We start from the raw sequence: 12,498 nt of genomic DNA, 5'->3' as shown, positions 1-12,498 counted from the left end.
ATGAACTGAATCCCCAAAAAAACATTTCCACTGCATTTCAGCCCTGCCACAAAAGGACCAGCTGACATCATGTCAGTGATTCTCTCGTTAACACAGGTGTGAGTGTTGATGAGGACAAGGCTGGAGATCACTCTGTCATGCTGATTGAGTTCGAATAACAGACTGGAAGCTTCAAAAGAAGGGTGGTGCTTGGAATCATTGTTCTTCCTCTGCCAACCATGGTTACCTGCAAGGAAACACATGCCGTCATCATTGCTTTTCACAAAAAGGGCTTCACAGGCAAGGATATTGCTGCCAGTAAAATTGCACTTAAATCAACCATTTATCGGATCATCAGGACCTTCAAGGAGAGTGGTTCAATTGTTGTGAAGAAGGCTTCAGGGCACCCATGAAAGTCCAGCAAGCGCTAGGACCGTCTCCTAAAGTTGATTCAGCTGCGGGATCGGGGCACCACCAGTACAGAGCTTGCTCAGGAATGGCAGCAGGCAGGTGTGAGTGCATCTGCACGCACAGTGAGGCAAAGACTTTTGGAGGATGGCCTGATGTCTAGAAGGGCAGCAAAGAAGCCACTTCTCTCCAGGAAAAACATCAGGGACAGACTGATATTCTGCAAAAGGTACAGGGATTGGACTGCTGAGGACTGGGGGTAAAGTAATTTTCTCTGATGAATCCCCTTTCCGATTGTTTGGGGCATCCAGCCATGAATAAAGAATGGTACCAACACATCCTCCGAGAGCAACTTCTCCTAACCATCCAGGAACAGTTTGGTGACGAACAATGCCTTTTCCAGCATGATGGAACACCTTGCCATAAGGCAAAAGTGATAACTAAGTGGCTCGGGGAACAAAATATCAATATTTTGGGTAATAGAATTTGAAGCAATAGTCTACGCGCATGTGGTCAACTATTTCAGCATCGTTTTGTGCTGCTCTGAGACAAGCATGGGGACTGATCTTGATAAATCAATGACATTTTTATTTTTACTGAATCTCTGTTTGGTATTGGTTAGCCTACAATTAGGGTGTGGAAATGTTAGGATTATTTTGCTCTACAACGCCATATTTTCCTAATATTAAAAACTGTCAAATACATTCCTGAATTCAATCGCTTTAGCCGACATGTTGAGGTTTATTCATCTCTTGAGGTTTATTCATTCTTTTCCTCTCTCCCTTACTCTCTGTGCTGGCTAACACCTCGTCAGTAACCCCAAGGCTCTCATTCCGATGCGCTTCCTACATGATCAGCCATACATACTGTACAAATGCTGTACATCCGTTGGCCCAGGAGAATCTAGAACAGCCCCTCTCTGTTTTATCATGGGATTTTATGAGCTATGTCAAATGTAGACGACAGTCCGCAATGATTAAAACGGTTACACGTTGATAGTCATAGTCGTATGTAAAACATATTTATGCAGTGTTTGGCAACGTGCATTTCCGACATCTATTAAGGATTCATTCCTCAACTGAAGAATGAGGAAATGAGCAAATGATGGTGCCACTGCGTTATTGTTTCATGTTAAAGACATGGCAGCTTATTGTAATGGAGTGAATGTATTGTAATATGGTGAATTATACGGACATGTTAAGCCAAGATTCATGAAATATGAATTTATGAGTACAAAACTCTCATTGAACAATTATATTATTCTATCCAACCATGATGGGCTATCAGCAGGACAATAGACTCTTACAGAGTCCACCAAATGCATTGTTTTCTAATCACAATTACTATGGGAATAAATATCACTGAATGACAGAAATATTTGAATAAAGTAGGCTAATGAAGGCAACAAATTGTTGCTTACTGGAACACCCAAAGTCATCCAATTGTTATAATTGGATTTGAAGCAATAGCCTACCTGCGTGTGGTCAACTATTTCAGCACCGTTTTGCGCTGCTCTGAGACAAGCATGGGGACTGGTCTTGATAAATCAATGAGATTTTTATTTTCACTGAATCTCCGTTTGGGGTTTTGGTTAGCCTACAATTAGTGTGTGGAAATGTTAGGATTATTTTTCTTTTCACTCGCTGTCACTTAGTAGCCTACTCCCGACCGGTCACGTTGTACAGCGCCATATTTTCCTAACAAAATCCCTGAGTGTTTCATTTTTCATAATATTAATCAAATTAATTAAGATACATTTCTTAAAATCAATCCCATATACTTTGTTCTTTCAAAAAAAGGTTTTAAATTCTCAAGTACAGCCAATATTAAAAACATTCAAATGCTTCTCAAAGAAGCCCTCTGGTGGTCTAACTAGCATTAATGGCAGCAATGGCTGACACTTAAATAACGTGCCATAGAATTCTGCGGCAGCCCGAAAGGTGTGCTGCAGTACGACACAACTTTTAAAGGAAGAACCACTGTAATGTATATACAGTACCAGTAAAAAGTTTGGACACACCTACTCATTCAAGGGGTTTTCTTTATTTTTACTATTTTCTACATTGTAAAATAATAGTGAAGACATCAAAACTATGAAATAACACATATAACACATGTAGTAACCAAAAAAAGTGTTAAATAAATCAAAATCGAAATATATTTTAGATGTTAGATTCTTCAAAGTAGGCCCTTTGCCTTGATGACAGTTTTTCACACTCTTGGCATTCTCTAAATCAACTTCATGAGGAATGCTTTTCCAACAGTCTTGAAGGAGTTTCCACGTATGCTGAGCACTTGTTGGCTGCTTTTCCTTCACTCTGCGCTCCAACTTATCCTAAACCATCTCAATTGGGTTGAGGTCGGGTGATTGTGGAGGCCAGGTCATCTGATGCAGCACTCCATTACTCTCCTTCTTGGTCAAATAGCCCTTACACAGCCTGGAGGTGTGTTTGGTCATTGTCCTGTTGAAAAACAAATGATAGTTCCACTAATAGCAAATCAGATGGGATGGTGTATCGCTGCAGAATGCAGTGGTAGCCATGCTGTTTAAGTGTGCCTTGAATTCTAAATAAATCACCGACAGTGTCACCAGCAAAGCACATCACACCTCCTCCACGCTTCACGGTGGGAACCACATATACAGAGATCGTCCGTTCACCTAGTCTGCATCTCACAAAGACACAGCGGTTGGAACCAAAAATCTCAATTTAGGATGTCCATTGCTCGTGTTTCTTGGCCCAAGCAAGTCTCTTCTTGTTATTGGTGTCATTTAGTAGCGGTTTCTTTGCAGCAATTCAACCATGAAGGCCTGATTCACGCAGTCTCCTCTGAACAGTGTTGAGATGTGTCTGTTACTTGAACTCTGTGAAGCATTTATTTGGCCTGCCATTTATGAGGTTGGTAACTAATGAACTTATCCTTCTGCAGCAGAGGTAACTCTGGGTCTTCCGTTCCTGTGGCGGTCCTCATGAGAGCCAGTTTCATCATATCGCTTAATGGTGTTTGCGACTGCACTTGAAGAAACTTTCCAGATTGACTGACCATGTCTTCAGTAATAAATATGTTGAAATGGATCCAAATTCTGTTTCTGTCTTCAGTACTTTTTAAATAGGATAGATGTGGGCTACAGTATAGGTTGAATGTGTTAGTCTGCCTATAACCAGCCTGAGTAGGCCTATAACTCCATTCCTATTCTATTCAGAGTTAGATTGATTTCTCTAAATTGGAAATGAGCCATTATCAGGCTGGTTAATGTGATACATGTCTGTTGAATTTGATAAAATCCACCCACCTCAGCCCCACCCTACCTACTCACCCAGTCAGGAGCTGCTACTGCATTGCGGTCGTGGCATACTGCATACTTTTTACTAAATGGTATATGCTAAATTGTGTGCGACGATGAGTACATAGTATGCAGTTTAACTATGTAGTACGGTAGCATGGGTATTTGGACACAGACAATATCATTTGATTTGGAGAACTCAGAAGAACATTGCTCATGTATTTTCATTGCCGTCTGCCATGGTTTTAAAAGACGACCGTTCATTAGCTACCTGCACTAGCCGTCTATGTTAGAGCATTCATCTGTGAATAAGATCTATATTGAGGTTTTACTGAAAGTGTTTCCTTCCGGTGTCCAGAACTTGAGAACTTAGAGCAACAGGAGCGTCCGTCGTCTGCCCAGAGAGGTTCTGGGTCGGTCCCTGGGTCAGCAGTCGGCCACAAGCAGCTCCACGCCCAGCTCACCCAGCGCCTGGAGGAGGTCCTCCGCAAGAGGGACCGGGGTACTGGGCCCGAGGAGCGAGCTGGAGCCCAGATCAGAGTGCCTGAGGAGCGAGGTGGGCCACAGGACCAAGGGTCCCGAGAGCGAGCTGGAGCCCAGAAAGGAAGCAGGCCTGAGGAGCAAAGTGGAGCCCAGGGAGGAAGAGGGCCTGAGGAGCGAGATGGAGCCCAGGGAGGAAGAGGGCCTGAGGAGCGAGGTGAGCCCACTGGGAGAGATGCCAAAGAGTCACGGCAGGATGCAGGAAGGCTTGCTCAGACCAAGGGGAAACCTAAGAGCCAGAAGTCTCAGGAAACTGAAGCCACCCCAGGGAAAGCCCCTGTCAAACCCACCCCAGCTAAAGATATACAGGAGAGGTCAACACCCAACTCCAAGGTTAAGGCCACTGGGTCAAACTCCAGTAAAGACAAGGTGAGGATATAGAGTGTTAAGAGCAATTGAATAGGAAATTTAGCTTGGCGCAAAGCTGTTTGAATACCCCATCCCAGTCCGAGTTGGAGCTTCCTTGTTAAATGGAGGCAGTGAACTATAGTCAATGGGTTGCACCTTGCTCCCTTGCTTCTGGACAATGGCACAGTAGTATAACCATTCATAGCACTGTCTGTCTATCAGTGTCTCAAGTTTAGTAGTAGTAATAGTATATTGGAGTTATAATAACAATAAACACCCTTTGTCACGTGTTCCCCTCATCCTCTGCAGAGAGAGGAGGAAGTGACAGGCACCATGATGAGGTTAATCTCCAGCCACTACGAGAATAGCACATCATCCACCACCATTAAATCCCCTGTAGAGTCTGTCCCTCGCTGGCCCCTTCCACCCACCAACAGGTACTGCAGCAACAGGTACTGCAGGAACAAAACCAAGTGAATGTATAACATGGTAGAATGATGTGCAGAAGTTTGGTCTAGCGCAGCGGTTCCTTTCCGGGTACCACCAAATCACTGTCAAAAGCTCGAGGACCACGATTTGCAAATTCGTGTGAATCTTTTAACATAAAATGTAGTCAGTTTCATCAGAGAATGTAATGAAATGGCTATTATTACAGATAGATGTTTATTAAACAATATGCATTTTGAAAAGGACTACACAATCTCTTCCCCCGGAGACCGGGGTTCAATCCCTGGCAATAGTGTAATAATTACAATTTTCTTTCTTTTGTGGTAGATCTGTTTTGGAGAAGAGTTGGTTGCCGCCATCGATGGTGAGTGCCTGAGCTGTTTTCTGATTGATAAACAGAATAAGTAATATTCCTTTTAATTGTATGAATTTAGGTAGCAGGACATGGTAGCAGACCGAACAGTAAGCTCCGGTAAGAAGTGGGGTGGTGGTGTGTGTCTATTTGTCAATAACAGCTGGTGTGCGATGTCTAATATTGAGGAAGTTTCGAGGTATTGCTTGCCTGAGGTAGAGTACCTCATGATAAGCTGTAGACCACACTACCTACCAAGAGAGTTTTCATCAATATTCTTTGTAGCGGTCTATTTACCACGACAAACCGATGCTGGCACTAAGACCGCACTCAACGAGCTACATAAGGAAACAAGAAAATGCTCATCCAGAAGCAGCGCTCCTAGTGGCCGGGGACTTTAATGCAGGCAAACTTAAATCCGTTTTACCAAATTTTTACCAGCATGTCACATGTGCACCCAGAGGAGAGAAAAAAAAAAAAAAACTCTAGACCACCTTTACTCCATACACAGAGATGTGTACAAAGCTCTCCCTCAATTTGGCAAATCTGACCATAATTGTATCCTCCTGATTCCTGCTTACAAGCAAAAACTAAAGCAGGAAGTACTAGTGACTCGCTCAATACGGAAGTGGTGAGATGATGCGGATGCTACAGGACTGTTTTGCTACCGCGCTGATCCTCAACACAAGGGTCCGTCAGGGGTACGCACTTGGTCCCCTCCTGTACTCCCTGTTCACCCACGACTGAGCGGCCAAGCACGACTCCAACACCATCATTAAGTTTGTTGACGATACAACGGCGGTAGGCCTGATCACAGACAACGATGACACAGCCTATAGGGAGGAGGTCAGAGACCTGGCAGTGTGATGCCAGGACAACAACCTCTCCCTCAACGTGAGCAAGACAAAGGAGCTGATCATGGACTACGGCCCAACACGCCCCTATTCACATCGACGGCGCTGTCTTGGAGTGGTCAAGAGCATCAAGTTCCTTGGTGTCCACATCACCAACAAACTATTGTCCAAACACACCAAGACAGTCGTGAAGAGGGCACGACAACACATATTCCCCCTCAGGAGACTGAAAAGATTTGTCATGGTTCCCAGATCCTCAAAGTTCTACAGCTGCACCTTCGAGAGCATTCTGACCGGTTGCATCACCACCTGGTATGGCAACTGCTTGGCATCTGACCGTAAGGCGCTACAGAAGGTAGTGCGTATGGCCCAGTACATCACTGGGACCAAGCTTCCTGCCATCCAGGACCTCTATACTAGGCGGTGTCAGAGGAAGGCCCAAAAAATGGTCTAAGACTCCTGTCACCCAAGTCATAGACTGTTCTCTCTGCTACTGCACGACAAGCGGTACCGTAGCGCCAAGTCTATGTCCAAAAGGCTCCTTAACAATCAAATGGCCACCTGGACTATTTGCATTGCACCCACACTCCCTTTATTTTTACACTGCTGCTACTCACTGTTTATTATATCTATGCATAGTCACTTTACCCCTACATATATTACCTCAACTAATCTGTACCTCTGCACATTGACTTTAGTTTATTTAGTAAATATTTTCTTAACTCAATTTTTTGTTTAACTGCATTGTTGGTTAAGGGCTTGTAAGTAAGCATTTCACGGTACGGTCTACACCTGTATTCGGTGCAAGTGACAAATACAATTTGGAGGATTTGTTAGGGTTGCATAAGACGTGTTTTCCCCTCATGCGTTCACAAGCTAGTGACTGAATTCTCTCCCTCATAGGTGGGAACGGCAAAGGTCCCAGGATATATGAAGTCCTACACTAACTCCAAGAAGCCCTCTGCAGAACAACAAGGGTATTGCTTTTTGTCCGGTTTCATTCAAATTCTCCCCATGCTGCAACACAACCAGTGTATCTTATATCTGATAATAACCCATGACAACATTTCAGGGGATTTGATTAATCAGGAATTTTAATCAGGACATCCTCTGTTCAAATATGATAGAAACTGACCTGTTGTATATTTTGTCCTGATCCCATGCCTAAAATGTTGATTCTTATTTCCTGTTTGTGCATGGTATTGTTGATTTCATCCATTGTTTCTTTGTGTAGAGATGACATCTTTGCGTTCAAAGTGGATACATCTATGACCACTGGGGTAAATAAATATACATTTGATCTACGTAAATTAAATTATTGAATTAAGCCTACTATTTGTTAGCAGACTTGGGTTCAAATACCTAAGCTGTGCTTGATTGAGCTTGCCTGTTGCAATGGAACCAATAAAAATGTGCAAACCTGCCCACCTAGCACTCCAAGCAGGCTACAGCAAATGCTTGAAGTATTTGAAAGATTTAAAATAGCATTTGACACTTTTCAATTGGTTCCATCGCAACAGGCAAGCTCAATCAAGCACAGCTTAGGTATTTGAAATGATTCCTTATAGTATTCTCATGCACCGGTGGATGATGATTTCTAACGCTCTGCTCTCTTTAGGGGGAGGGGAAAATGTCCTCGGACACCTCTGCCATTGATAGCAGGTAGGAGCCGTTTGAAGGCTGTACTCATTTGGTTACATCTGACTGGGGCTCTCTCAATTCGTCTTTCCTTGATTCCTGGTATCCTTTCTTCTCGCCTCCTTCTCAAAACTCATTGGAGAAGACATGGGGAGGGACCTTTGGGAGATTCTCTTACAATATGGTTGAGATGGAGGCAAGGAGATAGGATGTGAGGAATCAAGGAAAGATTAATTGAGAAAGACCCTGGGTCTCATCTGTGTTGTAGTAGTGTCTTCTAGTGTTGCGGTAAATAATCTCTCAAGTCAATGTGATTCAGTGCTGTTTTTCTTCCCAGTGCTATTCACAACTCCTGGGCATTCCCCAGCACTGCCAAGAAGGGCCAAGCAGTCAAGGTATGGAGGCAAACACTGTAATTGACAATGTGATGGGAGAACTTTTGAATGGAGAGATGGAGACTGCCTCCTTTTGTGTGTGTGTGGTTCTCTTATCTCGGTGTGGGAAGGAGTCTGTACTTTTGTCGTGTGTGTACTGTACATACCTGTCTGTGTGTATGTGTGCGTATGTATACATTTGTAAACCTGTGTATGTGTACCCGTGTGTGTACACCTCACTGAATTGTCGCTGCAGTCCCAGGTAGCGGCTCCGCGGCGCCACGTGAAGAAGCACCTGTTCAGCGACACAGACACAGACGCCATCATGGAGATCAGCTGGCTCAAAGAGTCCAGCAGGAAGCCCAAGCCCAAAGTGATCGACTACAGCCGTCAGCCCCGGCTCCACCCCCCTGCCCCCAACACCACATGTACGCTCATGCTACACGTCACTTAACCTTTCCACACTACTGAGCCAAACCTATCCGAGCCAAGCCAAACTGTATTGGGCTGGACTGGTTAAGCATCCACCATAGTTTCTGGAACCGTGCTGGAAATTTAAGGACAATGTGAAAAGAAAAAATCCAGCACTGTATGGTTTGGTCCTATAGTTTTAATCAGTCTGTGTTGAATGAACTCACTAGTCAAACATAGCCTACACCTTTTTAATATTTTTTTTAATTGAACCTTTATTTAACTAGGCAAGTCAGTTAACTTCTATGGGCTAGGTGGGACGCCTGCGTTCCACCTGCGGGACACAGCAGTGAAATATCAGGGCGGCAAATTCAAAAACAACAAAATGTCATAATTCAACTTTCTCAAACATACTCAAACATACAACTATTTTACACCATTTTAAAGATAAACTTCTCGTTAATCTAACCACATTGTCCGATTTCACAAAGGCTTTACAGTGAAAGCAAAACATTAGATTATGTTAGGAGAGTACATAGACAAAAATAATCACACAGCCATTTTCCAAGCAAGGACATGTGTCAATAAAACCCAAAACACAGCTAAATGAAGCACTAACCTTTGACGATCTTCATCAGATGACACTCCTAGGACATTATGTTACACAATACATGTATGTTTTGTTCGATAAAGTTCATATTTATATCCAAAAACAGCATTTTACATTGGCGCGTGATGTTCAGAAAATGTATTCCCACCAAAACGTCCGGTGAATGTGCACATCAATTTACAAAAATACTCATAAACGTTGACAAAATATGTAACAATTATTTTAAGAATTATAGATAGACTACCCCTGGATGCAACCGCTGTGTCAGATTTTAAAATAGCTTTACGGAGAAAGCACATTTTTCAATATTCTGAGTACATAGCTCAGCCATCACGGTGAGCTATTCAGACACCCGGGGCAACCTATTTTTAACGTAAAATTGCGATAATATTCCAACTGGACAATAGCATATTCATTCAAGAAGAAAAAGAAGGAATGGCGTGCTCGTGCATATCCAATCCCTTTGTTGCCAGGCAGACCACTCAGTAATCCTATTATCTGCCCAGTGACAGGAAAATGCTCAAACCACTTTCTGAAGGCTTTAGACAGCCAATGGAAGCCTTAGGAAGTGCAATGTCACCCCACAGACACTAGCTTCGATAGAGAATCAAAAGAACTACAATTCTCAGACTTTTCACTTCCTGCTTGGATTTATCTCAGGTTTTTGCCTGCCATATGAGTTCTGTTATACACAGACACCATTCAAACAGTTTTAGAAACTTCAGAGTGTTCTATCCAAATCTACTAATAATATGCATATTCTAGTTTCTGGGCCAGAGTAGTAACCTGTTTAAATTGGGTACGTTTTTCATCCGGCCGTGAAAATACTGCGCCCTAGCCCAGACAGGTTAAGAACAAATTCTTATTTACAATGACGTCCTACCGTCGAATAGTGAGTTAACTGCCTTGTTCAGGGTCAGAACTACGTATTTTTACCTTGTTAGCTCGGGAATTCAATCCAGCAACCTTTCGGTTACTGGCCCAACGCTCTAACCACTAGGCGACCTGCCGCTTATCCCTCTCTCTTTTCTGTTTTAGATGAGTCCCCAGACTTACCACCTAGCTCACCCAAGCCTGTGAAGGAGAAAGCCAAGCCAAAGAAGGTGAGACTGATAATCCAATGGTTTTAAATCAGTGATGGGGAATCTCAATGAGCTAGTGCACACTTCGGGTAGAAGGGATGGGGAATCGGAACCAGCCTTGTATCTTGAAACCTTAGAATCCAAAGTGAGTTAATCAACTTTTCATCCTTACTACTGCTCTGTTGCAACCTAGAAATATGATTCCTAACATGGGCTTCCCCATCCAAATCAATGGGTGAGTGATGGGTGGAATTGTACTTGTATGGTTGCATCAGTCAGCATTGCCTCTGTCGGCCACAGTGTGTCATGCTCGCCTTTCAGAAGAGACAGAGGGTGAAGGAGAGAAGTGTAGAGCAGAAAGAGAACAGTGGAGCGGCACTGGTGGCAGCAGGGACCAGTCAAGCAGCCAGGAGACCCCAGAGAGCCGTCGCCACCAACGCCAAGAGCTACAGGGAGCCCGACAGCGCCAGCCAATCAGAGACTGAAGAGCCGCCCGCTCCTAAGGTCCTGCTTTCTTCCCTCACAAATATGCCCTTTCCTCATGATTAGGCTCTATCAGTGATTTAAATAGAATAATGAAATAAAGTACTCATTAAATTATATAGGCAATGTATCTCTGAGTTCACTTTTTGCTTCTCCTCGACATAATAATTGTTTGGTTATGAGTAAAGTTGAAATCAGTTACATTGTTATATTTTAGTTGTTTAGCTGGCAGACTAAAATTAATCAGATCACAATACATTTAGTTGCAGTGGAATAATAAATAGTTTTTTTTTTTTTTACATGACCAACTTGGAATAAAAGTAACAATTGTAATAAAAGTATGTTATGGGATTATTTTCTTCCAACAGAAGCGCTCCATCGGACCAGCGGAAAAGAGCGAGAAGGTTTGCCAAGAGGCTGTCGAGGTGGAGAAGAAAAAGGCAACTGCCCCAGCCAAGGAACAGACGACTGTACCGAAAGAGTCTTCTTGGGCTGCCCGGCTGGCCTCTTTCAACCCTTCCCCTCCTGACTTCGAGAGGATGAGAGGTAAGACAAACCCAGCCCACCTACACCAACCAAGGACCGGTTGAACCTGGTTTTCACCTGTGTATTCTATCCATATAATGATTCAAATTCTGTGGTTCTGTCTACAATCTTTGAAAAAATGATCATATTGTTTTTTTGTTGGCGCTACGCAATCGCTGGGAAATGTTTACTTATTCTCCTATTCATTGACATCAATGAATGACTAAGTGAAAATTGGACTTAGTTAGGATTCGCCCCTTAGTTATCCCTGGTGCAATCACTCTGTCTAAGAAACCTAAGGGCTTAATTCAGTCTGTTGCGCTGAAGATCAGCTTTGTAGTGCAATTGAAGGTAATTTGTGATTGTGCCGACATATGCAGCGTTTACTGTGAATGCAGTCTCCGCCAACGTGGGAACATTGACCTTTAAATTTCTATCCGACAGTAGCGCAGGTCTTCAGCCCCTCGGATTGAATCGAACCCTAACTTCAGTGTAGTACAGGGTTATTCAAATCTTACCCTACGAAGTCCGAAGAAATGCTGATTTTCTGTTCTACCTGATAATTAATTGCACCGAGCTGGTATCCCAGGTCTAAATCAGTTCCTGATTAGAGGGGAATAATAATAAAAAGAAGTGGAACTGGCTTCAATGTCTAGATGTGAATTTGAGGGGTGTAGTAGATATAAAACATATTTACTGTAAGTGGATGTGAGGAAAAGTATTTCTGTACTATTGACCTCTAATACCTTGGCCAGCTGTCTGAGCATCTGTGGTTGTGTTTTGACCCCCACATAGCTGCATCCGAGAGGTCGCTGATAGCCTTACCCCGGTCGCCCCTCACCCCGCTGGGCTCCCTGTCCGCCTCCCCTGCCAGCGGCCCCTCTTCACCCCTTGCCCTGGAGCTGCCCCCCGAACACCCTCGCAGCAGCGCGGGCTTCCAGCCCTCCTCCTTCTACAGCGCCCCTGGGAGGAAGAGTGACCGCAAAGCTAAGGATCCCTCTCTCCCATCCCTCCCCTCTCTCCCATCCCTTACTCCCACTGGCAAGACTCCTGGCCTCTGCGCCCAGAGACCCAGTGCCTTAGAGGTAAGATACAGGGCTGATACTGCACCAATGGGCTTTCTGACATATTTCAAAAAATAATATATAAAGTACCAGTCAGAAG

The 12,498-nt window shown here is 43.7% G+C and overlaps 1 protein-coding gene across 1 annotated transcript in view; it reads left to right on the top strand.

Annotated features, from left to right (window-relative positions):
• sycp2 (synaptonemal complex protein 2) overlaps nucleotides 1–12,498 on the top strand; it is an 81,510-nt gene that overhangs the window by 27,932 nt on the left and 41,080 nt on the right. Inside the window, exons 24-35 of the mRNA XM_082962079.1 lie at nucleotides 4,029–4,579; nucleotides 4,868–5,010; nucleotides 5,333–5,369; nucleotides 7,115–7,188; nucleotides 7,446–7,491; nucleotides 7,830–7,873; nucleotides 8,187–8,244; nucleotides 8,480–8,651; nucleotides 10,283–10,347; nucleotides 10,648–10,830; nucleotides 11,178–11,355; nucleotides 12,130–12,419. Coding sequence (XP_082818205.1) covers nucleotides 4,029–4,579; nucleotides 4,868–5,010; nucleotides 5,333–5,369; nucleotides 7,115–7,188; nucleotides 7,446–7,491; nucleotides 7,830–7,873; nucleotides 8,187–8,244; nucleotides 8,480–8,651; nucleotides 10,283–10,347; nucleotides 10,648–10,830; nucleotides 11,178–11,355; nucleotides 12,130–12,419 — 1,841 coding nt within the window. The remainder of the gene's footprint in view (nucleotides 1–4,028; nucleotides 4,580–4,867; nucleotides 5,011–5,332; nucleotides 5,370–7,114; nucleotides 7,189–7,445; nucleotides 7,492–7,829; nucleotides 7,874–8,186; nucleotides 8,245–8,479; nucleotides 8,652–10,282; nucleotides 10,348–10,647; nucleotides 10,831–11,177; nucleotides 11,356–12,129; nucleotides 12,420–12,498) is intronic.

The sequence above is a fragment of the Salmo salar genome, chromosome 15 (assembly GCF_965601325.2).
Source record: "Salmo salar chromosome 15, fSalSal1, whole genome shotgun sequence".
NCBI lineage: Eukaryota > Metazoa > Chordata > Actinopteri > Salmoniformes > Salmonidae > Salmo > Salmo salar.
This window is presented reverse-complemented; position numbering and strand designations above follow the sequence as displayed.